The sequence below is a fragment of the Lynx canadensis genome, chromosome A3 (genome assembly GCF_007474595.2).
Source record: "Lynx canadensis isolate LIC74 chromosome A3, mLynCan4.pri.v2, whole genome shotgun sequence".
NCBI lineage: Eukaryota > Metazoa > Chordata > Mammalia > Carnivora > Felidae > Lynx > Lynx canadensis.
Genome location: NC_044305.1, coordinates 121095483 through 121121772, shown reverse-complemented (window position 1 = coordinate 121121772; position 26290 = coordinate 121095483). Strand labels below are relative to the sequence as shown.

The 26290-nt window shown below is 40.6% G+C and overlaps 1 protein-coding gene across 3 annotated transcripts in view; it reads left to right on the top strand.

The window, feature by feature from the left end:
• UBXN2A (UBX domain protein 2A) overlaps positions 1 to 26290 on the top strand; it is a 47966-nt gene that overhangs the window by 5222 nt on the left and 16454 nt on the right. For all 3 annotated transcript variants that reach the window (XM_030311568.1, XM_030311569.1, XM_030311570.1), the window contains exons 2-4: positions 6878 to 6932; positions 19930 to 20068; positions 24158 to 24264. In XM_030311568.1, coding sequence (XP_030167428.1) covers positions 6892 to 6932; positions 19930 to 20068; positions 24158 to 24264 — 287 coding nt within the window. In that variant the 5' untranslated portion in view covers positions 6878 to 6891. The remainder of the gene's footprint in view (positions 1 to 6877; positions 6933 to 19929; positions 20069 to 24157; positions 24265 to 26290) is intronic.

Sequence of the window (26290 nt, the reverse complement as noted above, 5' to 3'; positions counted from 1 at the left end):
CTTAGTCGGTTGAGCGTCGGACTTCAGCTTAGGTCATGGATCTCACAGTTCTTGAGTTCAAGGTTTCTGCTGTCAGCCAGAGCCTGCTTTGGATTGTCGGTCTCCTTCTCTCTCTGTCCCTTCCCATCTCGAGCTCTCTCTCTCAAAAATAAACATCTAAAAATATATATTTTACCTTTTATAAAACCTAAAAATGCACCCATTCTTTTTCTCTAAGTACAACTACTTTGAACTCATAGCTGTTTCTTCTGATATGTACAGTCATATTTCTTAACGAAAAGAAACAAAGAGTTTATGGTAGACATGGATCTTGAGCTGTGACTTGAAGGATAGTTAGGATTTGAATGCCCACAAGGATGGTTATGTATGAACAAAAAAGTATAATAAATGTTTATGAGACAATAAGGATCATATCCAAACTAAGGGATTATTTAGAGTAGTTGAAAATAATGTTACAAAACTGTCAAGTGAAAAACAGCACCACCAGGATGTAATGTCCACGAGGGTTGGAATCTTTGGCTCTACATTTTTTAATGTTTTTAACAGCTTTATTTAGGTATAATTAATATGCAATGAAATGCACATATTTAAGACATACCATTTAATTTTTAAGTGAAATTGTATTCAATTCTATAATGCTTTATTTTTTTTTTAATTTTTTTTTTAACGTTTATTTTTGAGACAGAGACAGAGCATGAACGGGGGAGGGGCAGAGAGAGAGGGAGACACAGAATCCGAAGCAGGCTCCAGGCTCTGAGCCATCAGCCCAGAGCCCGACGTGGGGCTCGAACTCACGGACCGCGAGATCGTGACCTGAGCTGAAGTTGGACGCTCAACCGACTGAGCCACCCAGGCACCCCATATAATGCTTTATTTCTTTTTTTTTTTTTAATTTTTTTTTTCCAACGTTTATTTATTTTTGGGACAGAGAGAGACAGAGCATGAACGGGGGAGGGGCAGAGAGAGAGGGAGACACAGAATCGGAAACAGGCTCCAGGCTCCGAGCCATCAGCCCGGAGCCCGACGCGGGGCTCGAACTCACGGACCGCGAGATCGTGACCTGGCTGAAGTCGGACCCCCAACCGACTGCGCCACCCAGGCGCCCCAATGCTTTATTTCTTAAAAAAAAGAAGTAAATAAGTCCAAATTAAAACTTTCCTGACCTCTGAATGGTTGGGGTGGGTGTTTTATGTTTTTCTCTGTTTTCTGTACGTTTTATTATTTATTTTTGACATTTATTTATTTTTTAGAGACAGAGACTGTGAATGAGCAGGGTGAGCAGGGGAGGGGTAGACAGAGAGGGAGACCCAGAATCTGAACAGGCTCCAGGCTCTGAGCGGTCAGCACAGAGCCTGTCACGGGGCTCAAACCCACAAACAGTGAAATCATGACCTGAGCCAAAGTCGGTTGCTTAACCCACTGAGCCACCCAGGTGCCTCAGAAAGGGAAGAATTTTTTTTTTTTTTTAAGTTTATTTAAGAGAAAGGGAGAGAGTGCAGGCACAAGTGGGGGAGGTGCAGAGAGAGGGGGACAGAGGATACTAAGCTGGCTCTGTGCTGACAGCAGAGAGCCCAGTGTGGGGCTCAAACCCACAAATTGCGAGATCATGTCCTGAACTGAAGTTGGAAGTTGGGTGCCAGAAAAGAAAGAATTGTTTTGAAGGAAAGCAATTAGTTTTAGAAGTATGAGATTTGAAGAAGGACAAAGTCTTAGGAGAAAAAATTAGTGACCATGAAATTCTGGTTTTCTGAATATGTTTTTAATTTGTTTCCTACTTTAAAAAACAATTTTTTTTAAGTTTATTTATTTTGAGAGGGAGAGAGTGCAAGCGTGTGTACAAGTGGAGGAGGGGCATAGAGGGAGAGAGAGAATCCCAGGCAGGCTCCATACTGTCAGTGCAAGAGCCTGATGCGGGGCTTGAACTTACAAACCATGAGATCGTGACCTGAGGCAAAGTCTTATGCTTCACTGATTGAGCCACCCAAGTGCCTCTGCTTTTTAATTTTTTAAATCAAAATAATATATACACATAGTTTAAAAGACAGTAGTGTTAGAAACCTAAAAATGCACCTATTCTTTAAGTACAACTACTTTGAACTCATAGCTGTTTCTTCTGTTATGTACAGTCGTATTTCTTTACAATGTACATTTTGAGTTATTAATTTTGAACATTGCTTTTCATATTGCTATTAGGATAGATAGATAACCATTTTAGCCATCTTTTGTTTACCCCTTTTACCTTCTCACATTCTTTTAATAGTTTTAGCTCATTTTTTTCCATACAATAAATAAAAATATACACTATTTTTCCCCCTTTTAGACCTCAGGTTCATCCTTGGTCCAGAGATGGTATGTTCATATTTGTCTAATAACTATAATAAACATTGCAAACTCAAAAGAGTATTGACAATATTATATCTTACATTTAACAGTCGTTTTTTTAAAGCTTTTTATTTATTTTATTTATTTATTTTTTAAATTTTTAATGTTTATTTGTTTTTGAAACAGAGAGACAGAGCATGAAGAGGGGAGGGTCAGAGAGAGGGAGACACAGAATCTGAAACAGGCTCCAGGCTCTGAGCTGTCAGCACACAGTCCGACACGGGGCTGGAACTCAGGGACCGGGAGATCATGACCTGAGCCGAAGTCGGCCGCTTAACCGGCTGAGCCACTCAGGCGCCCCTAAAGCTTTTTTTTTTAATTTATTTATTTTGAGAGAGAGCACACATGCACGAGCAGGGGAAGGGTCAGAGAGAGAGTGAGAGAGAGAATCCCAAGCAGGCTTCGCACTGTCAGCTCATAGCCTGACGTGGGGCTCTGTCTTACGACCCATGAGATCATGACCTGAGCCGAAATCAAGAGTCAGACACCTTACCAACTGAGCCACCTAGGCGCCCCTAACAATCATTTTTATGGCTGCATTTTTAACGCCTATAGTTTACTCATATAATCTATTTAAGATGTTATAAATTAATGATATAAAAAAATTTTCTTGTCTGGTTTATTTGTAAATCGAATGCCTAATTCAGTGCCTTATGTTTAATATATACATATATATTTAATATATTAAATATATATACATATATACGTATATATGTACATACATACATAATATGTATATATTTAATTTAATAAATATTGACTAAGATCCTTTGAAAGAACAACAAAGTAAGCTGTATACACAGAATTTGTCCAACACAGCTGTAGGTCTAGGGAATAATTTTGAAGAGCATTACAGAAGTCTTTTGGAAATACAGAATAGCTCACTTGTGATAATAGAGTCATCCAGTTTGCTTTAGTTGTTGGATGCCATCCTCTCAGATGGTGTGGCTTTCATGAATCCTACCTTGCCCTCTAGCTACAAGGCAGAGTGTGCAGTTACCGTTGGGGATGGCTTTGAAGGTGCTGTCCTTTGCTTTATATTCTGTACTCTTCAGCCCCATTGTGTTTCCTCCTTTTTCCTTCCCTTTCAGTTTCTCCTTGTCTTACAGAATTTTTCACAATTTTCTCATGACAAGGCCAACAAATAAATTTTCCATCAACTCATAGTCAATTCATAATTAAAATTAGAGGTATTTAAAACAACTTTCAATGGTAGGATATTTTCCAGAGCAGATTCCACTATCCTACTTTAATTCCTAGCAGAACAGACGCTAAGTGGGAATTAGTGCTCAACACAAGTTGCTGTGGTTATGGCACAGCTCCATTAGCAGCAGGAAGTCAGACTGATTTTATCTGGCTGCTGCCAGATCCTCACTTACCAGATTAAATTTACCTGGTAAATTACTTGGGAGATTTTTAGGATAGGTCTGGTGGATCTTCAGTGGCTATTAGCATGTTTGCCTTCTATTCAGATGTGCTTAAATTTTTATTTTACTTTATTTTTTATGTTTATTTTATTTATTTATTTTTGGGGGAGAGAGCAAGCAGGCAGGGGGAGACGGGGGAGACAGAGAATCCCAAGCAGGCTCCATGCTGTCAGAACAGAACCCGACATGGCTCAGATCCACAAACCATGAGATCATGACCTGAGCCAAAATCGAGAGATGGACACTTAACCAAACGAGCCACCAAGGTGCCCTGGATCTGCTTACGTTTTTAAATAGAGGTACACTATTTACATGTCGCAGAAATATTCATCTTTTGACCCTGATTTTCCACATCTCTAGGAATCTGAAGAAACAACAAAGTTAGCTGCATACACAGAATTTATTAGGAAAAATTGAAAGTGAACTAAATGCCCAATAGTCATGGTATATAACTGCCTGATGCGATAATATGTGTCCTTTAAAATATTTATGAAGCAGTTTATGTAGTCAAATGGAAAAAGCACATAAATGAAAAATACAGGAAATAAGAATTATAAATATACTAATAATGCATTTGAATGTATATGAAGAAACAGAGAGACAAAAGTTTAAATAGTTATTGCTGGAGGTAATAAAATTATGGATTATCTTTTGTCTTCCCCAGACTTTTTGTATTATTGTTTTGCCTTTGTAACAAAATATTGTTAAGAAACAAACAAACAAATGAATGTTTAAAGTAGTCCAAGCCATCTGTCCACTGAGAGGTCCCGGAAGCACTGACACACGAGAAGCAACACACACTCAGATCTTGGTTTCTTAATATAATTTTCCAACAAAAAAGGGTAGCCATGGCCCCTTAGAGAAAAGTCTGATTCCAGGGCTGGAGCAGAGGAAGAACAAATGATCTTGGAGCATCTGCTTGCTCCAGAAAGTAAGAAAGTGCTCAAAGAATTATGAAGACGTAGCAAAAGGACATTGAAGTCACCTTGAAGGGGCCACCACTGGACAAATCTGGGAAATGGAAAATCAAAATAAATAATATTAATAAATTATTACTCATTGAAAAACAAAAACCCACAAATCCATACTGTTAGATCTGAAGGAAAAAGTCAGAAAAAGGTGGACTTTTTTACTGTATTGTATTTTTTTAGGAAAAGGTGGACTTTTATTTTTTCTTTTATTTTTATTTTAGAGCGAGAGAGCATATGGGAGCAGAAGAGAGGGGCAGAGGGAGACAAAGAGAGGCCCTACACTCAGAGAGCCTCCCAGACAGGCTTTATACTCAGCAAGGAGCCCAACATAAGGCTCCCAAGATCCTGGGATCATGATCTGAGCTGAAATCAAAAATGGGACGCTCAACTGACTAAACCATCCAGGCACCCCAGGAAAAGATGGACTTTTAAATAAAAACAGTCATGTGGAGTCACTGTAACTAAGATAAGTTCCAAATATGTCTGAGGCTAAAATTTTTTTAATTAAAATTGAGGGTCATGTCAGCAAAATGGCAAGATGAGCAGTTTGAAGCTCATGTTCCCACACAAACATTGAAAAACAAGCAGTAACTGTTAGAACCAACTTAGAACTCTGGAAAGTAATCCAGGGTGTATAGCAGCCAAGCAAATGGTGAATAGAGAAAAATGCAACTCGGGATGCTTGGCTGGCTCAGTTGGTGGAGCATGTGACTCTCGATCTCAGGGATGTGAGTTCAAGCCCCACGTTGGGTGTAGAGACTACTTAAAATATGTTCTAAAAAATTGCAACTTAAAAACAGTGGCAAAAATAAGGAATAGAACAGATAAATAAAAAATGGGTAAAGGACTTGAACAGACCTTTCTCCAGTGAAGGTATGTATAGACAAATGACCAGTAAGCACATGAAGAAGATTCTCAACATCCCTAATTGCAATGAGATACCACTTTAGTAGGATGGGTATTCCTCAATAAAAGAAAATAGCAAGTACGGGGTGCCTGGCTGGCTCATTAGTAGAGCATGTTACTCTTGATCTCGGGGTTGTGAGTTTGAGTACCATGTTGGGTGTGGATATTACTTAAAGAAATAATAAAACAACAAGGCAAGGATGTGGAGAAATTAGAACTCTGGCAGGAATGTAAAATTATTCACAGTAGCCAAGAGGTGGAAACAATCCAAACGTCTGTCAACAGATTAATGTGTAAAACAAAGTGTATATACATACAGTGGAACATTATTTACCTGTAAAAAGGATGAGTTTATGTTAAGTGAAATAAGCCAGACACAAAAGGACAAATATTGTATGATTCTGTTTATGTGAAATACAAGGCAAACTCAGAGACAGAAGGTAGAAAAGAGATTACTAGGGACTGGGAAGAGAGAAGAATAAAGAATTATTGTTTAATGGGTACAGAGTTTCTTTTTGGGAAGTTGAAAAACTCTTGGAAATGGATAGTGGCAATGGCCATACAACATTGTAAATATAATTGATGCCAATGAATTGTATACTGTACATCTTGTCAGTTTGCTTCCCCAAGGAATTGTAAGAATGAGAATAAGAATGTTACATTCACTTTTGTTTGTTAAACCAAAGGGCACATTGTAATTTTTTATCATAATTTTTAAGAAATACTTCTTTTGGGGCGCCTGGGTGGCGCAGTCGGTTAAGCGTCCGACTTCAGCCAGGTCACGATCTCGCGGTCCGTGAGTTCGAGCCCCGCGTCAGGCTCTGGGCTGATGGCTCAGAGCCTGGAGCCTGTTTCCGATTCTGTGTCTCCCTCTCTCTCTGCCCCTCCCCCGTTCATGCTCTGTCTCTCTCTGTCCCAAAAATAAATAAAAAAAAAAAAAAAAACGTTGAAGAAAAGAAATACTTCTTTTGTTGGAAGCTTATTAGACTCCAGAATTTATTTTTTATTATTTTTATACTTTGTAGATGAAAATGAGAGCTTCAAGTTTGGTCACTCAGGTCCTTAAGACGCTTGCAGTGCTACTTTAAGAGTACCTAATAATTTATGTCAAAGAATATTCATGCATAAAGATACATGTATCTAAAATTCTAAATTGAGGAATTTAGCTTTTGTTTATTTTTACTTTTACAGTAAGGCAAAAGAGAATGAAAGAAGTAGATAACCTTGAAAGTATCAAAGAAGAATGGTAAGTTAATTTGAATTTTCTCTGTTATTAATGCCTTTTTTAGTTTCTATTTTTGCTGCATTTCACTAACTGTAGATGTTTTCATTATGGTTCTTTTAGTTAAAAAACTAATGGTAATGTATTTTAAAAAGTAAATTTTTATTCAAAGCTGCGTTGAATGGATTTTAATGAAGTTACTAAATGTTTTATTATTAAAAAAATTTTTTTAATGTTTTTACTTATTTTTGTTTTTTGTTTTTTGTTTTTTTTAAATGTTTTTATTTATTTTTGAGACAGAGAGAGACAGAGCATGAGCAGGGGAGGGGCAGAGAGAGAGGGAGACACAGAATCGGAAGCAGGCTCCAGGCTCTGAGCTGTCAGCACAGAGCCTGATGCGGGGCTCAAACTCACAGACTGTGAGATCATGACCTGAGCTGAAGTCGGACACTTAACCGACTGAGCCACCCAGGCACCCCTGTTTTTACTTATTTTTGACAGAGAAAGAGAGACAGAGCACGAGTGGGGGAGGGGCAGAGAGAGAGGGAGACACAGAATCTGAAGCAGGCTCCAGGCTCCTAGCTATCAGCACAGAGCCCAGTGTGGGGCTTGAACTCAAGGACTGTGAGATCATGACTTGAGCCAAAGTCGGGCGCTCACCCGACTGAGCCACCCAGGCACCCCTAAATGTTTTTATTATTAATAAAAAAGTGTTAAATTTCTCTCTGGTCGCATATTACTTCTGTTGTTTAAGTGAGAAATTCCAGGAACTGTTTACTTTTTTGGGTTGTTCTGTCTTAGAGTCATAGTGGAAATAAAATGGAGCTGGAGTCAGATAAGCCTAAGTTTGAATCCTTTCACTGTCTTCACTATCTCTTTGGCCTTTGAGCAACTGAATTAAAACAGAGGGGCGGGCGGGGGGTGGGGCAGGCACCCGGCCTGGGTGGCTTCCTTGGTTGAGTGTCTGACTCTTTATTTCAGTTTAGGTCACGAGCCCAGAGTCATGGGATCAAGCCCTGCATCGGGCTCTGAGCTGAGTGTGGAGCCTGCTTGGGATTCTGTCCTCCTCTGCCCCTCTCCCCAACTTGCGCTCTGTCTCTAAAATTAAAATTAAAATTAATAAATAAAAACTAAAACAGAGGCAGGAGATACATATGTGTATGTACCTGAAAGATACGTATGTATTTATGTTTTAATTTATTTTTATTTTATTTTTTTTAAAGCAATTTTTTTTTTCAACGTTTATTTATTTTTGGGACAGAGAGAGACAGAGCATGAACGGGGGAGGGGCAGAGAGAGAGGGAGACACAGAATCGTAAGCAGGCTCCAGGCTCTGAGCCATCAGCCCAGAGCCCGACGCGGGGCTCGAACTCCCGGACCGCGAGATCGTGACCTGGCTGAAGTCGGACGCTTAACCGACTGCGCCACCCAGGCGCCCCTTATTTTTATTTTAAAGAGAGTGAGAAGGGCACCTGGGTGGCTCAGTCGGTTAGGCGTCCGACTTCAGCTCAGTTCATGATCTTGTGGTTTGTGAGTTTGAGCCCCGTGTTGGGCTCTGTGCTGACAGGACGGACTCTGTGCTGAAAGGACAGAGCCTGGAGCCTCCTTCGGATTCTGTGTCTCCTCTCTCTGCTCTTCCCATGCTCATGCTTTTTCTCTCTCTGTCTCTTAATAATAAATAAATGTTAAAAAAATTTTCAAAAAGAGAGAGTGAGCACATATCAGGGATTCCATAAATGGTAGGTGCAAAGTCTATGGTTCTTACCAGTCAGTGTAGAATATTTTATTCTGACTTATCTAAGGTGAAATATTTATTTTTGTATTATGCTGTTTGTTTTAAATACTTGAAGTAAATTTTTTCCATTCATAGTCCATTTAAGGAGACAGACAAGTATTTATTTCATACTTACAAATACTTTGTAAATGCTTCTGTACTAAACAAATATTATTTGTTACTTTCTCACTACTTATTGTTTTATGTATTTGATACTATATAATTGTGAGATTGTGTCAGGGGCCTCTAAGACCTCTCCCAGGTTTAATGATTTGCTGAGAGGATGCCTAGCCTAGGCATGCCTAGGCTAGGGTTTTTATTGGAAGCTAGTCACATACTAAAATTCCAGACTCAGGGGCACCTAGGTGGCTCAGCTGGATAAGTGTCTTGAGTCTTGATTTCAGCTCAGGTCATGATCTCACAGTTCATGAGACAGAGCCCCGTGTTGAGCTCTGGGCTGACAGCATTGAGCTTGCTTGGGATTCTCTCTCTCCATCTCTGCCTCTCTCTTTCTCGCTCTCAAAGTAAATAAATAAACTTAAAAATTTTTTTCCAGAATCATACGGAAAGTAAGCAGACCTTTCAAAGGATAGCAGTCAGCAGTTAGGCCTGCTGTATTAACTCTTTCTTGCACAAAAATAAATGGAATGACTGATTTTAACTTAGGACTTTTTTTCTTCCCAGCAGCTTTATTGAGACATAATTCACATACCATATGATTCATCCATTTAAAGTATACAGTTCAACAGGCTTTAGTACATTCACAGAGTTGCACAAATTTCACCACAGTCAATTTTATAACGTTTGTATCACCATACCCATTAGTAGTCATACCTCATTCTCCTACACCCTGCCCCTGACAACCACCAGTATACTTTCTATCTTTATAGATTTACCTATTCTGGACATTTTTATTTTATAAATGGAATCACACAATATGTGGTCTTTTGTGATTGGCTTTTTTAATTTAACATGTTTTCAAGCTTCATTCATGTTGTAATATGTATCAGTACTTTGAGTGTAATTAAATAATTAGTAAGGTATCTACACAAAAAGATTAGGATTAGATTTTATACTTTTCGTTGTAACAAAGAAATTTTTTGTAACAAAAATAGATTTTGTTAGAAGTAGCAGTCCAGGGGCACCTGGGTGGTTCAGTTAGTTAAGTGTCCAACTCTTGATTTTAGCTCAGGTCATGATCTCGAGGTTTGTGAGTTCATTTCAGCTCAGGTCATGATCTCGAGGTTTGTGAGTTCAAGCCCCGGATCATGCTCTGTGCACACAGCGTGGCCTAATTGGGTTTCTTTCTTTCTCCCTCTCCCTCTCCCTCTCCCTCTCCCTCTCCCTCTCCCTCTCCCTCTCCCTCTCCCTCTCCCTCTCCCTCTCCCTCTCCCTCTCCCTCCCCCTCCCCCTCCCCCTCCCCCTCCCCCTCCCCCTCCCTCCCTCCCCCCCCCCCCCCCCCCCGTCTTTCTCTCCTCCGCCCCCCATCTCTCTCCCAAAAATAAATGAACATTAAAAAAAAAAAAATAGCAGTCCAGTAAAACAAAATGAAGACTGATTTCCTAAGTATATCAGTATTTCAAAGACTATAAAATAGTGAAGATCTGTATTTACTGTGTGTTCCAATAAAGCATACACAGATGCAAATCCTTCACCCATTTGGGCAACAGCTAGTTGATAACCTTATTTATTCAGAACACTGTAGTGAATGAGAAAGTCAGAAGCCAAAATAGATGTTTAAAAGTCCCTTTCCTGAACTTGTATACTTTTTATTATTAGAGGAATTCCTGAAACTTCAAGACTTTTTACTTAGCTATAACAACTTTGATAATCTGGTTTTCACATTATGGAGAGGAGGATTGACATTTGTATCATAAGAGGATAAGGACAAGGGAAAGGATGACAGAGTAGAGAACATAGATGAAATAATAACATTGTCTGGATACTTTTAGTGTTAAGGCAAGTCCTGGTAAATTCATATGCCCATGGGATTTTTGCTGCATTATAGCTTAATATATAGTACAATATAAAGAGATTCTTTGAATTATAAAGAAAAATTAAATGTGTACTTTCTCATTTTTTTCCATCCAAGAATGTCTTTCATACTCTTTTTAAAAAATATTATTATTTTTAAATTTTTTTAACGTTTATTTATTTTTGAGAGAGACAGAGACAGAGTGCAAGCAGGGGAGGAGCAGAGAGAGAGGGAGACACAGAATCCGAAGCAGGCTCCAGGCTCTGAGCCGTCAGCACAGAGCCTGATGTGGGGCTCGAACTCACAAACCGCAAGATCATGACCTGAGCCGAAGTCGGATGTTTAACCGACTGAGCCATCCAGGCACCCCATTTTTAAAAAATATTATTAATAAACCTTGTTTTGGGGGCGCCTGGTAGCTCAGTTGGTTAAGTGTCTGACTGTGGCTCAGGTCACGATCTCGTGGTTTGTGGGTTCAGCTCCTTGTCGGGCTCTGTGCTGACAGCTCAGAGCCTGGAGCCTGTTTTGGAATCTGTGTCTCCCTCTCTCTCTCTTCCCCTCCCCAGCTCACACTCTGTCTCTCTCAAAAATAAACATTAAAAATTGTTTTAATAAACTTTATTTTTAAGAGTTTTATATAAATATTGAGCAGTAAATACTCAGTTCCCATATCCCCTACCCCCACCCCCCCCCACAGTTTCTTCTGTTATTAACATCTTGTATTAGTGTAGTTTTTTTTGTTACAATTGGGAACCAATATTGATACATTATTATCAACTATAGTTTACATTGGGTTCATTCTTTGTATTGTACAGTTCTGTGAGGTTTGAGAAATGGTGCTGATGTATATAGCGTTATACTTTTTTTTTTTTATGTTTATTTTTTGAGAGAGGGAGAGTGACAGAGTTTGAGTGGGGAGGGGCAGAGATAGAAGGAGACACAGAATCCGAAGCAGACTCCAGGCTCTGAGCTGTTAGCACAGAGCCTGACACGGGGCTTGAACTCACTTACCATGAGATCATGACCTGAGCCGAAGTCAGATGCTTAGCTACTGAGCCACCCAAGCACTCCATATAGTGTTAAACTTTTATTTCTTTATTATTATTATTATTATTATTATTAATTTATTTTTTAAAATAATCTCTACACCCAATGTGGTGCTTGAACCACAGCCCCAAACTCGAGTCGCATGTTCTTCTAACTGAACCAGCTAGGTGCCCCTACTGTTGTGGTTTTAATTCCATATATCAGTTGTTATTGCTGGTGTATAAGAAAGCACTTGGCTTTTGTATATTAATCTTGTATTCTGCAACTTTGCTAAAATTACTTATTAGTCCCAGGAGTTTGTTGTTGATGATGATTTGGGATTCTCTGTGTAGACAATCCTGTCATCTGCAGAGAAAGACAGTTTTATTTCTTCCTCCTTCCCATTCTGTATACCTTTTATTTCTTTTATGTCTTACTGATTTTGCTAGGATTTCCAATATGGCATTGAAGAGGGGTGGTGAGGAGGGACATCTTTGTCTTACTCCCTATCTTAGGAGGAAGGCATCTAGTTTCTTATCATTAAGTATGTTAGCTGTAGGTTTTTGTAGATTTTCTTTATCAAGTTAAGAGAGTTCTTCTCTGTTCCTAATTTGCTGAGAGTTTTTATCATGTGTCTGTGTTGGATATTGTCAGCTGCTTTTTCTGCATCTGTTGATATGGTCATGAGTTTTCTTCTTCAGTGTGTGGATGTGATGGATTACATTAATTGATTTTCTCATGGTGAATCAGCCTTGCATACCTGAAAAAAATCCTACTTGGTTGCAGTGTATAATTCCTTTTACATGTTGGATTAGAAATGCTAATATTTTGTTGAGTATTTTTGCATCTATATTGATGAGAGATACTGTTTGAGTTTCCCTTTCTTGAAATGTCTTTGTCTGATTTTAGCAGTAGAGCCATGCTGTCCTCATAGAATGAGTTAGAAGTGTTCCCTTCTGCTTTTATTTTCTGAAAGAAATTGTAGACAATTGGTACAATTTCTTAAATGTTTGATAGAATTTGATGTGGGAAACAAAGGCAGAAGGAAATGGCAGATAAAGTTAAATTTCCTTACAACCTGCAGCCCATTGACAAGTACTTGAGGTAGGCAGAGGTTTCTCCAGGAACTCCCTGCTATTCTAATGCTAATGCTTTGCTGGAGGGAAAAATAACCTTAGTTTGAAAATAGCTAGGCCTCCACTATCCTGTGAGTCTTCTTTAGCATATGAAAATCTCACTGGAAACTTCCCCTGGACTTTACCCCCCCAACTCCAGTCTCTCCTCATGGATCTGGGGCAGCTCTTCCTGCCCATGGGTCCTGTCCCCGTGCTTTAATAAAATCACCTTTTTGCCCCCAAAACATCTTCAAGAATTCTTTCTTCACCATCAGCTCTGGACTCCATGAACCACACTATCACCCCAAAACCTCAACAGAATTCACTAGTGAAATCTTTTGTGCCTGGTGCTTTCTGTTTTGGAGGATTATTATTGACTCAATTTTCATTTTTTCCTTTCTTTTTATTTTAGCTCAAGCAGGGGAGAGGGACAGAGGAGGAGAGAGAGAATCTTAAGCAGGCTCCACACTCAGTGCAGAGCCCAATGCAGGGCTCCATCCCACGACCCTGGGATAATGACCTGAGGAGAAATCTAGTCGGACGCTTAACTGACTGAGCCACCCAGGCACCCTGAGTTTTTTTGTTTGTTTGTTTGTTTGTTTTAAGTTTATTTATTTATTTTGAGAGAGAGAGAGAACCCGGGAGCTCATGCCCTAGCTGGGGAGGGGCAGAGAGAGAGAATCCCAAGCAGGATCTGCAATGTCATTGCAGAGCCTGACGCAGAGCTCAATCTCAGGAACCATGAGATCATGACCTGAGCCGAGATCAAGAGTCAGATGCTTAACCAATTGAGACCCCCAGGTACCCCTCAATTTTCTTAATAGATACTAGCCTTTGCATATTATCTTTTCCTCCTCATGTAAGTTTTGGTAGAAAAGTTTGAAGACTGTCCGTTTTATCTAAGCTATCAAATTTGTGGACATAGGGCTGTACATCTTTACACGATGTTCTCTGAACCTTTTAAAAACCTAGACTATTTTCTTACTCATCTTTGTGTCCCCTACCACCTACCACATTGTAGGTACTCAATAGATATTTGAATGGCTTAAATTAACATAATGAAGGTTAGTAGAATTTACGTATCAAATAGGTAAAGGAGTAAAGCTGCTTTAGATGGTCAGCTTTATTGGCTTTGTACATAGTAATCAAGTATAAACTGCTTTTTTATAGCCAAGGCACAGGGGGTCCCAAACACTACAGGATCGGCCGCTGGCCACCAACAAAGTCCAAAGGCAGAGTGGTTGTGAAACAAGAGAGGAATTTATTTTGTGACGCCAACACCTGGAAGATAGCCAGGAAAGAGCAGACTAGCATCTCAAAGATTGTCTCCAGAGTGCGGAAAATACTTCCAGGTTTATATAAGGAAAATGTGCAGCAAAGGTGTGTGGGTCTGGGCAGGTAGGCATTGAAGGTCAAATCGATCATTGTGTTGGAGTCAATCACTGTCCAGGGGCTGGCTGGCTGAGGGCAGTCCTTGTTGCTTAAGGGGGTAGTTTCAGTTCCCATCGGAGGTTGCATTGTCCTCAGGGTCTTTTGCAAAAGCCAAGAAACACTTTGGAAAGACCCCAATTAGAGAGTGAGGTCAAGATGGAGGCACCCAAAGTCCTCTTTCATTCTGAACAGAAAAAAACAAATACCAGAGAGGATTGAGTGGTCATAATGATGTCATTATCTAATATTGTGTGCCAGTGCGTGTACTGACAGAAACTGTATATCAGGTATAGGTTTTTGTATGTGTTTGCTTCTAATCTTCACAGCAACCATGAAAGATAGGTGGTAGTATCTGCATTTGCAGGTGAGGAAGCCCCATCACACAGAGGCTAGTAGGTTTCTCACCCAGTCAGTGTGACTCAGTTCCTAAACACAGACACCAGAGCCTCAACTGTTAGGCAGTAGCCTCTACTGCTACACAGCTGTACTGACTGAAGAGACGGGAAAGTCATTAGTACTGTGAGAAATTGTCTCAGCATGTGATTCTTTTTATTAAGAAGTATCCTGTCTTTGCTCTGAGAAAGGCCCCACCCCGCTCGCGTGCTGTCTCTCTCTCAAAAATAGTGAACATTAAAATTTAATATTTCTTTTATGACAACATAAATGCAAAATAAAATTAATACTTTGTGATAATATGAAGCATCTTTGTATACAGAGATCACCTAGAAGAGTAAAAAGAGCATGCCTACATTAAAATATTGCTCTGAGTGTTGGCAGTTTTTTAAAGGTTATTATTTTTTATGAGGTAATCTTTATTCCCAACATGGGGCTCGAACTCATGACTCCAGGATCAAGAAATACATTGTCTACTACCTGAGCCAGCCAGGTGCCCCAGCACATAATAATATAGTGATGACTATTTTGTCTAGGACAGTGGTTAAGAGTACAGGCATTGGGTGCCTGAGTTCAGTTTTCGAACTGCTTTCGAATAGTTTTGTGATCTTGGGCAACTTGCTTAAGCTTTTTCTTGACGTGTTAAACAGGGATAAAAATAATATGTGCCTTTTAGGTCAGTGTGCGGGTTGAATGAGTTAACTCATGTGGAGTACTTAAAATAGTTCCTAAAATATATAATAAATGCTCAGTAAATGTTAGCTATTAAGAGAAGCTTTATAAGGGGCGCCTGGGTGGCTCAGTCGGTTAAGTGTCCGACTTCGGCACAGGTCATGATCTCAAGGTCCGTGAGTTCGAGCCCCGCATCGGGTTCTGTGCTGATAACTCAGAGCCTGGAGCCCTCTTCAGATTCTGTGTCTCTCCCTCTCTCTCTCCCTCCCCCGCTCATGCTCTGTCTCTGTCTCAAAAATAAACGTTAAAAAAATTTTAAAAAAGAAAAGAGAGAAGCTTTATAGCATATCATGCTTAGGTGCATAGATGCGGAAGACGGATTAACAGGGTTTGGATTCTGTCTTTGTCACTTACTAGCTGTGTAAATTCACGTAACTTAGCCTTTCTGTGACTCATTTTCCTTATCTATAAAAATGTGGATAAGAATATCTACCTTGCAGTTCTTGGCACAGTATGAGAGCTCCAAAAATGTTGTCATTATTTATGGAATCTGAGAAATTGTATTTCACTACATAGATGAATTTTCTGTATGACTTAAAAAAAGATAAACCAGAAACCATCTTTTCTTTCAAACAATGTCTTCAGTAGTATTTCTTTTATGACAGGGGCACCTGGGTGGCTCAGTCAGTTGAGCATCTGACTTTGGCTCAGGTCATGATCTTACGGTTTGTGGGTTCAAGCCCCTCGTTGGGCTCTGAACTGACAACTCAGAGCTTGAAGCCAGTTTTGGATTCTGTGTTTCCCTCTCTCTCTGCCCCTCCCCACTCTTGCTCTGTCTCTATCTCAAAAATAAATGAACATTTTAAAAAATTACACATTTCTCGTAAAAAAAAAACAATGCAAAATAAAAATACAAAATAAAATATAAATGCAAAATAAAAACCAGTAGATGGGAGTAGGCGAGATGGACGAAGAGACTCAAAAGGTACAAATTTCCAGTCATAAGTAATGGGGATATACTATACAGCATAGCAACTATAGTTAATAATATTCTGTTGTATATTGGGAAGTTGCTGAGGGAGTAAATCTTAAACGTTCTCATCACTGGGGCACATGCGTGGCTGTCATTAAGCATCCTACTTAAGCTCAGGTCATGATCTCAGTTTGTGATTTGGAGCCCTGCATCAGGCTCTGTGCTGACAGCTCAGAGCCTGGAGCCTGCTTTAGATTCTGTGTCTCCCTCTCTCTCTCTGCTCCTCTCTCCTGCCCCCTCCCCCCCCATCCCAAAATAAACATTAAAAATTTTTAAAAATCATTTAAAACATTTTTAAAAATTTTTTTTAATGTTTATTTATTTTTGAGAGAGACAGAGACAGAATGCGAGTGGGTTAGGGGCAGAGAGAGAGGGAGACACAGAATCCGAAGCAGGCTCCAGGCTCTGAGCTGTCAGCACAGAGCCAGATGCGGGGCTCCAACTCACCAGCTGCGAGATCGTGACCTGAGCCGAAGTCGGAGGCTCAACCGACTGAGCCACCCAGGCGCCCCTCATTAAAAAAAATTTTTTTTAAAGTTCTCATCACAAAAAAAAATTCTGTAACTGTTAATGGTGATATATGTTAACTAGACTTGCTGTGCTGATCATTTCATAGTAGATACAAATATCAAATCGTGTTGTTGACCTAAAACTAATATGTCAGTTTATACCTAAATTTAAGAAAAAATAGGTGCCTGGGTGTCTCAGTCAGTTGAGTGTCCAGCTCTTGATTTCAGCTCAGGTCATGAACTCACGGTTCATGGGTTTGAGCTCTACATTGGGCTCTACGATGACAATGTAGAGCTTGCTTGGGATTCTCTCTCTCTCCCTCTCTCTCTCTCTGCCCTTCCCCAGTTATGCTCTCTCCCTCTTTCCCTCTCTCTCTGTCTTTCTCAAAAATAAATAAATAAACATTAAAATTTTTTTCCAATGTTTATTTATTTTTGAGAAAGAGAGAGACAGCACGAGCAGGGGAGGGGCAGAGAGAGAAAGGGAGACACAGAATCCGAAGCAGGCTCTGGGCTCTGAGCTGTCAGCACAGAGCCCAACATGGGGCTCGAACCCATGAACTGCGAGATCATGACCTGACCAAAAGTCAGATGCTTAACCAACTGAGACACCCAGCTATCCCAATAAATAAACATTTTAAAAAAGAAAAATAGGGGCGCCTGGGTGGCTCGGTCGGTTAAGCGTCCGACTTCAGCTCAGGTCATGATCTCACGGTCTGTGGGTTCGAGCCCCGCGTCGGGCTCTGTGCTGACAGCTCAGAGCCTGGAGCCTGTTTCAGATTCTGTGTCTCCCTCTCTCTGTGACCCTCCCCCATTCATGCTCTGTCTCTCTATGTCTCAAAAATAAATAAACGTTAAAAAAAATTAAAAAAAAAAAAAAGAAAAAGAGAGAGGCACCTGGCTGGCTCAGTCAGAGGAGCATGTGACTCTTGATCTCCTGGTTGTAAATTCAGGTCCCATGTTGGGCTTTGAGATTATTTAAAAAGAAAATCTTGAATAATAAGGGGCACCTGGGTGGCTCAGTTGGTTGAGAGTTCAACTCTTGATTTCAGCTCAGGTCATGATCCCAGGGTCATGGGATTGAGCCCCATGTTGGGCTGTGTGCTGAACATGGAGCCTGTTTAGGATTCTCTCTTTCCCTTTTCCCTTTGTGCCTCCCCCCGCCTCTCCATGCTCGTGTGTGCATGCTCGCTCACTCTCTCTCTTTCTCTCTCTCTCTTCAAAAAAATATAAGGGGCGCCTGGGTGGCTCAGTTGGTTAAGCATCTGACTTCAGCTCAGGTCATGATCTCGCGGTTCATGAGTTGGAGCCCCGCGTTGGGCTCTGTGCTGACCTCTGAGTCTGGAGCTTGCTTTGGATTCTGTGTGCCTCCCCCCCCCCCCACCTCTCTCCTCCTCAAAAATAAATATATTAAAAAAATTTTTTTATGTAAAAATAATAAATAAGATAATTGATTTAAAAAATAGTGGAGTATTAATTACAAATCAAAGTCTTCAGTGAGAAATCTCATTCTGAAGTTACACAAATCAAAACTATGATTAGGACCGTTCCTGACACACTATCCCCTTTAGTTCAAAAGTGCTTTCTGTGACCAAAAGGTACATAGTAACTGTGGTGTCTAAATGGGGTGTCTCTCAATGGATTGGATGGGGGCCCTCAAATGTGAAAGAATTCACCTCAGGCAGAACAAAGGAGATAGGGTTTATTGAATACACTTCAAAGGAGCAGGGGCAGGACTGCAGAGGAGGAACTGCAACAAGGCAGTGGGTGGGGGTTGTTTTAAAGGGGAAAAGTGAAGAGGTATGGGAACACATGGAATTTTCCCTTTTTTGGTAACTTCTTGGTTGTGAGTAGCCCATTGTTAGGGCCTATGGATGTTTTGAGGTGGGTCACCTGCTGGGCCTCTTCATAGCCAAGTGGTCACTGTGGGACCTTTTCACATTCCATTGCTCAACCCTGTTTGCCTACAAGCAGCCTCTGCAAGGGCACCTGGGTGGTTCAGTAGGTTAAGAGTCCTAGTCTTGATTGTGGCTCTTGTCATGATCTCACAATTTGTGGGATGGAGCCCAGCATCGGGCTCTGTGCTGATAGCAAAGAAAAAACCAAAAAACAAAAAACAGCCTTTGCAGTAACCTTGTGAAGCTATTTTGAGCTTTTTACAAAGAACACATTTTTTTCCTCTGGACCAGTGATTTTCAACCTGGTGAAGTTTTGTCCCCCAGAGGACACCTGGGAATGTCTAGAGATGGTTTCAGTTGTTGTAACACTGGAAGAAGGGGTGGGTGAAGGAAGCATGATACTGGCATCTAGTGGATAAAGGCCACATATGCTGCTGAATATCCTACAATGGACAGGGCAGCTCACACAACAAAGAACTATCCCTCCCCAAATGTGAGTAGACTGAAGTGGAGAAGACCTTGCTCTGGACCAAAAGGGTTAATGACTTCCCAAGGTCACATATCTGCTAGAATCTTAATTTAGAAACGGGTCTTGGCACCTGGGTGGTTTAGTCAGCAGCTAAGCATCCAACTTCTATTCAGGTCATGGTCCCGTGGATCACGAGTTCAAGCCCTGCATTGGACTCTATGCTGACAGTTCAGAGCCTGGAGCCTGCTTCAGATTCTGTGTTTCCCTCTCTCTGTGCCCCTCCCCTGCTTGTTCTCCCTCCCTCCCTCCCTCCCTCCCTCTCTCTCTCTCTCTCTCTCTCTCTCTCTCTCTCAAAAATAAAACATTAAAAAAATTTTTAATTTGGGGCGCCTGGGTGGCGCAGTCGGTTAAGCGTCCGACTTCAGCCAGGTCACGATCTCGCGGTCCGTGAGTTCGAGCCCTGCGTCAGGCTCTGGGCTGATGGCTCAGAGCCTGGAGCCTGTTTCCGATTCTGTGTCTCCCTCTCTCTCTGCCCCTCCCCCGTTCATGCTCTGTCTCTCTCTGTCCCCAATAAATAAATAAATAAATAAAAATTTTTAATTTAGAAGTGAGTCTGAATTGTGTACAAAAGGAAGCGTCTGAGTTCAAGATCCCTTAACAAGAACAATTCATGTAATTTTTTGGAAAATTAGTCAGAACTGCTTATTTTTCTTTTTTTATGTGTAGGGTCTGTGAAACAGGATCTGACAACCAACCTCTTAGTGATGATCGACAAACAAATTGTGAATATTTTGTTGACAGCCTTTTTGAGGAAGCTGAGAAGGTTGGTGCCAAATGTGTGTCTCCCACTGAACAGAAGAAACAGGTAAATGTCCATAATTTTTTCTCTTCCAGTGTTTCTCAAAATAGGGACCATATTTTGGGTCCATGAGGTCAAAAGTGTTTTCATAATAATAGTAAGCTATTACTACCTTTTCCACTGTGTTGACATTGCACTAATACCACAAAAGCAATGTGGGTTAAACTGCTGGTGCCTTAGGAGGAATCAAGGCAGTAGCACCAAACTGTACTAGTCATTACCATATTTTCTCCCTGCTCTTGGTCGGGGGCATGCTAGTTTCAGTGAAGAATGCCCTTGATGAAGCCAGGCTTGGGATAGCTTTATAAAAAACAGTGTGAAGAGAAGAGAGCATTGGAAATAAATGGCTTAAAACCTTGTAAGCCTAGGGGTGCCTGGGTACCTCAGTCATTGAGCATCCTTTGGTGTTCAAGATGACTCTTGATTTTGGCTCAGTGCATGGTCCCAGGATGCTGGAATCTAGCCCCACGTTGGGCTCCAAGCTGAACATGGAGCCTACTTAAGGTTCTCTCTCTCTCCCTCTTTCTCCCTCTCTCTCCCCACTTCCTCCCTCTCCCTCTCTCCCTCCCCTCCTCTCTCCCTCCCTCCCTCCCTCTGTTCTTCTCCCTTAGTCACTTGTTGGAGCATGCGCACTCTCTGTAATTAAGAGGAAAAAAAAAAAAAAAGCCTTGCAAGCCTAAGTCTATGTTTCCCTTTATTCTGCCTTCACACTTGATTGATACAATGCCATTCTGGTATCTGAGCTTTTGTATGTGGCACATTTTTTACTTCCTGAAAGCTTTAAAATCTTTTTTTTTTTTTTTTTAATGTTTATTTTTTGAGAGACAGAGACCGAGCGTGAGCAGGGGAGGGGCAGAGGGAGACAGAAACACAGAATCCCAAGCAGGCACGGAGCCTGATGCAGGGATCGAACCCACAAACTGTGAGATCAAGAGCTGAAGTTGGATGCTTAACTGACTGACCCGCCCAGGAGCCCCTCCCTGAAAGCTTTTAGAATATTTAATTCTATGTTCTCATGGGCCTTGATGTGGGTCCTTTTTCATTCATTCAATGTAGAAGCTCTTGTTTTACTATTCTAGGACATTTTCTGTTCTTTTCTCTCCTTTTTTTCCCTCCCCTCCCCTCCCCTCTTTTATTTATTTTGAGAGAGTGGGAGCCGGGAAGGGCAGAGAGAGAGAATCCCAAGCAGGCTCCACACTGCCAGTGCAAAAAACAAAGCCTTATGCGTGGCTCAAACTCACAAACCATGATCATGACCTGAGCCAAAATCGAGTTGGCTGCTTAACCAACCAAGCCACCCAGGCACTTAATTTTTATATTATTTCTCCTATTTTCTACCTCTTTGTTGTTTTGTTCTATTTTATTTTAGTTTTTTTTAAAGATATTATTATTAACGTTATTCATTTTTTTTAGAGTTAGAGAAACAGAGTGAGTGGTGGAGGAGCAGAGGGAAAGGGAGACACAATCTGAAGCAGGCTCCAGGCTCTGAACCGTCAGCACAGAGCCCTACTCGGGGCTAGAATCCATGAACTGTGAAATCTTGACCTGGACTGAAGTTGGACGCTTAACTGACTGAGCCGCCCAAGCGCCCCTACTTTTTTATTTTTAAGTTATCTCCACACACAATGTGGGGCTCAAACTTAGAACCCCAAGATCAAGAATCATGTGCTCCACAGTCTGAGCCAGCCAAGCACCCCTGTTTTGCTCTATTTTATTTTGTTTTGTTTTATTTTATTTTTTATTTTTTTTAATGTTTATTTTTAAGAGAGAGCATGCTGAGGTGCCTGGGTGGCTCAGTTGGTTAAGCGTCCGACTTCAGCTGGGGTTGTGATCTCCTGGTTCGTGAGTTCAAGCCCCTCGTCGGGCTCTGTGCTGACAGCTCAGAGCCTGGAGCCTGCTTCAGATTCTGTTTCTCCCTCTCACTCTGCCCCTCCCCCACGCATGCTTTGTCTGTCTCTCAAAAATGAATGTTAAAAAATTTTTTTTTTTAATATTAAAAAAGGAGAGCACGCAAGAGAGAGGAAGGGAAGGAGCAGAAAGAGAGGGAGACAGAAGATCTAAAGCCTGCTCTGCGCTGACAGCAGACATCCTGATGTGGGGCTTCAACTCACAAACTGAGATCATGACCTGAGCCAGCATCGGATGCTTAAGCAACTCAGCCACCCAGGCATCCCTTGTTCTGTTTCTGTATATGCATTTTTTATTTTTATTTTTATTTTTATTTTTATTTTTATTTTTATTTTTATTTTATTTTTTATTTTTATTTATTTTAAATGTAGCCTTTATTTTTATTTTTATTTAAAAAAATTTTTTTTTAACATTTATTTATTTTTGAGACAGAGAGAGACAGAGCATGAACAGGGGAGGGTCAGAGAGAGAGGGAGACACAGAATCCGAAACAGGCTCCAGGCTCTGAGCGGTCAGCACAGAGCCCGATGCGGGGTTGAACTCATGGACCTCGAGATGATGACCTGAGCTGAAGTCGGTCGCTTAACCGACTGAGCCACCCAGGTGCCCCTGTTTTTATTTTTTTAAGTTTATTTTGAGAAAGTTTGAGTCAGAGAGGGGCAGAGAGACAGGGAAAGAGAGAGAGAATCCCAAGCAGGGTCTGCACTGGCAATGCAGAGCCCAACTTGGGGCTCAAACTCTCAAACCATGAGAGCATGACCTGAGCTGAAGTCAGATGCTTAACCAACTAAGCCATCCAGACACCCCTGTATATACATCTTTTAAAGTGAACTTTATGCCCAACTGGGGCTCAAACTCACAACCAGGTCAAGAGTCTCATGTTATACCGACTGAGCCAGCCACGGATCCCTATATACATTATTTTTGATATTTTACACTTGAAGTTTGCTCTTAAGAGTGATACATTAAAAAGGCACTTTGGTGGCTAAGTGGGTTAAATGTCCAACTTCAGCTCAGGTCATGATTTTGAAGTTTGTGGGTTTGAGGCCCATGTTGGGCTCTGTGCTGACAGCTCAGAGCCTGGAGCCTTCTTTAGATTCTGTGTCTCCCTCCCTCTCTGCCCCTCCCCTGCTCGCATTGTGTCTCGCTGTCTGTCTCTCAAAAATAAATAAATGTTAAAAAAAAAAAATTTTGCAGAAGGTGATCAGAATGTACAAACTTCCAAGTGTAAGATAAATAATTACTGGAGTTATAATGCACAATGGATGACTGCTCTGATACATAGGAAAATTAGAGTAAATCTTCTGAGTTGTCCTCACAAGGAGAAAATTCTTTTTTTCTCCGTTTTTTTTTTAATTTTTTAAAATGTTTATGTATTTTTTTTTTTATTTTTTTTTCAATGTTTTTATTTATTTTTTTTGGGGACAGAGAGAGACAGAGCATGAACGGGGGAGGGGCAGAGAGAGAGGGAGACACAGAATCGGAAGCAGGCTCCAGGCTCTGAGCCATCAGCCCAGAGCCCGACGCGGGGCTCGAACTCACGGACTGCGAGATCGTGACCTGGCTGAAGTCGGACGCTTAACCGACTGCGCCACCCAGGCGCCCCATAAAATGTTTATGTATTTTTTGAGACAGAGAGACACAGAGCATGAGCAGGGGACGGGCAGAGAGAGAGGGAGACACAGTTCTGAAGCAGGCTCCAGGCTCTGAGCTGTCAGTACAGGGCCGGACCTGGGGCTGAAACTCAGGAACCAAGAGCCGAAGTTGGATGCTCAACCAGCTGAGCCACCTAGGCACCCCTTCTTTTCTTTTTATTGTATCTATATGAGTATTATGAGTGTTAGCTGAACCTATTGTGGTAATTATTTTACAATACACGTAAATCAGAGCATAATGTTCTATGCATTAAACTTACATAGTGATGTGTATTAGTTTCTCAGTAAAACTGGAAAAAAAATTGTAGTTTGGTAATGGATGTTGACCAAAATGTGATAATAATCTCGCAGTATGTGCATATATAAGGTCATTTTGTTGTACACTAAAAATAAGTACAATGTTATATGTCAATTTTATCAATTTTAAAAAGGAAATGAATGAGACATAAAATATATACAATAGAAAAAAATTCAGAATTTTAATCTAGTACATTTTATTAACGTAATACATTTTTTTCTTACTATTTTGCAGGTAGATGTTAGTATAAAATTATGGAAAAATGGATTCACGGTCAATGACGATTTCCGAAGTTACTCTGATGGTGCAAGTCAGCAGTTTCTAAACTCCATCAAAAAGGGGTAAGCATTCTTTGTAAACTCAAGGATATTTTAAGCGTGTTTCATTTGGCAGAATCCACATTATTACATATAGCTATGGTTGGCATGAATCCCTGAAGCAATGTAAAAAATATAGATAAATCTCATTATATAAATATTAAAAACATATTTACCAGCAACACTTATATGCAGTCAAAAGAGAACTGCCAGACTGGAAGTACTTGTTTCATGTATGTCATGCAAATGGAATATATATACAATTCCTATGAATCACTAAGAAAAAAATGGAAAGAATATTTTATATATTTGTACCGTTTGATCTGCTTTATAACAGTATGCATTTGATAAAAGTGAATGATATACGTCTATATATTAACATGAGAAGATTTCCGTGGTATCTTTTATTTTTAAAAAGTTTGCAGGGACGCCTGGGTAGCTCAGTCAGTTGAGCGTCTGACTCTTGATTTTGGCTCATGTCTTCATCTCACACTTCGTGAGATCCAGCCCCACGTCAGGCTCTGTGTTGACAGCATGAAGTCTGCTTGAGATTCTCTTTCTCTCTCTTTCACTGCCTGTCCCCTGCTGGTGCTCTGTCTCTCTCAAAACAGATAAATAAACTTAAAAAAAAAAAAAAAAAACAGTTTGCAGAGAATACTGATAATTTGTATACATCAATACCATCTGCAGAAAAAATAAAACAATTACATGGAGTTTTATTATATGTATAGAGAAAATCTAGGAGATACAACACCAGAGTTTTGTGGGGTTTTAAAAAATTTTTTTAATGTTTATTTTCTAGAGAGAGAGAGAGAGAGAGAGAGAGAGACAGAACATGAGTGGGGGAGGGGCAGAGAGAGAGGGAGACACAGAATCTGAAGCAGGCTACAGGCTCTGAGCTCTCAGCACAGACCCAGACATGGGGCTTGAACTCACGAACTTCGAGATCATGACCTGAGCTGAAGTCAGGCAGTTAACCAACTGAGCCACCCAGGTGCCCCAATATGTGTTGTTTATGTTTTTGTTTTAATGTAAGCTCTAGGCCCAACATGGGGCTTGAACTCACAATCCCAACCAAGATGAAGAATCGCATGCTCAGGGCGCCTGACTGGTTCAGTTGGTGGAACATGTGATTGATTCTTGATCTCAGGTTCCTGAGCCCTAGGGGTTGTGCGTTTGAGCCCTACATTGGGTGTAGAGATTACTTTAAAAAAAAAAAAGTGAAAGAATTACATAGTCTACCAACTGAGCCAGCCAGGTGCCCCAGTTTTTTTTATTAAAGTGAGAGTAGGTTTATAAGGAATGTCACTTTCTTTCTTTTTAGTTATTTATTTATTGATTTTGAGAGAGAGTGAATGTATGGGGGATGGGGGATGGGCATTGAGAGAGGATCCCAAGAAGGCTCCACCCATCAGTGCAAAGCCTGACTCAGGGCTTGATCTCAGGAACCATGAAATCATTAGCTGAGCTGAGAATAAGAGTTAGTCACTTAACCAACTGAGCCACCCAAGTACCCTAGGATTGTCACTTTCCAAGTTGACTTATGTTTACATTTTTTACATCTTTTTTTTTTTAGAACAAACATGTATTGCTTATTTTTAAATAAAAATTTTTTGAGGTATAACATGTACAGAAAAGTACAAAAATCCTAAGTATAAAATGAATTTGTATTATTTCAGTTATCAAGAAAAAAATATTTTATAAGTATGTTAAAACTTGTAATTTGGTTAAAATTTTCCCATGGAAGTTCATTGCTCATATATCTGTGTATTCCATAACATTGTAAACTTTCAAGTGTTCATTAGAAAAGACTGCTTTTAAATTTTTTTTTTAACGTTTATTTATTTTTGAGACAGAGAGCATGAATGGGGGAGGGTCAGAGAGAGAGGGAGACACAGCATCTGAAACAGGCTCCAGGCTCTGAGCGGTCAGCACAGAGCCCAACGAGGGGCTCGAAGTCACGGACTGCGAGATCATGACCTGAGCCAAAGTCGGACGCTCAACCGACTGAGCCACCCAGGCGCCCTAAGACTCTGCTTTTAAAAGATCA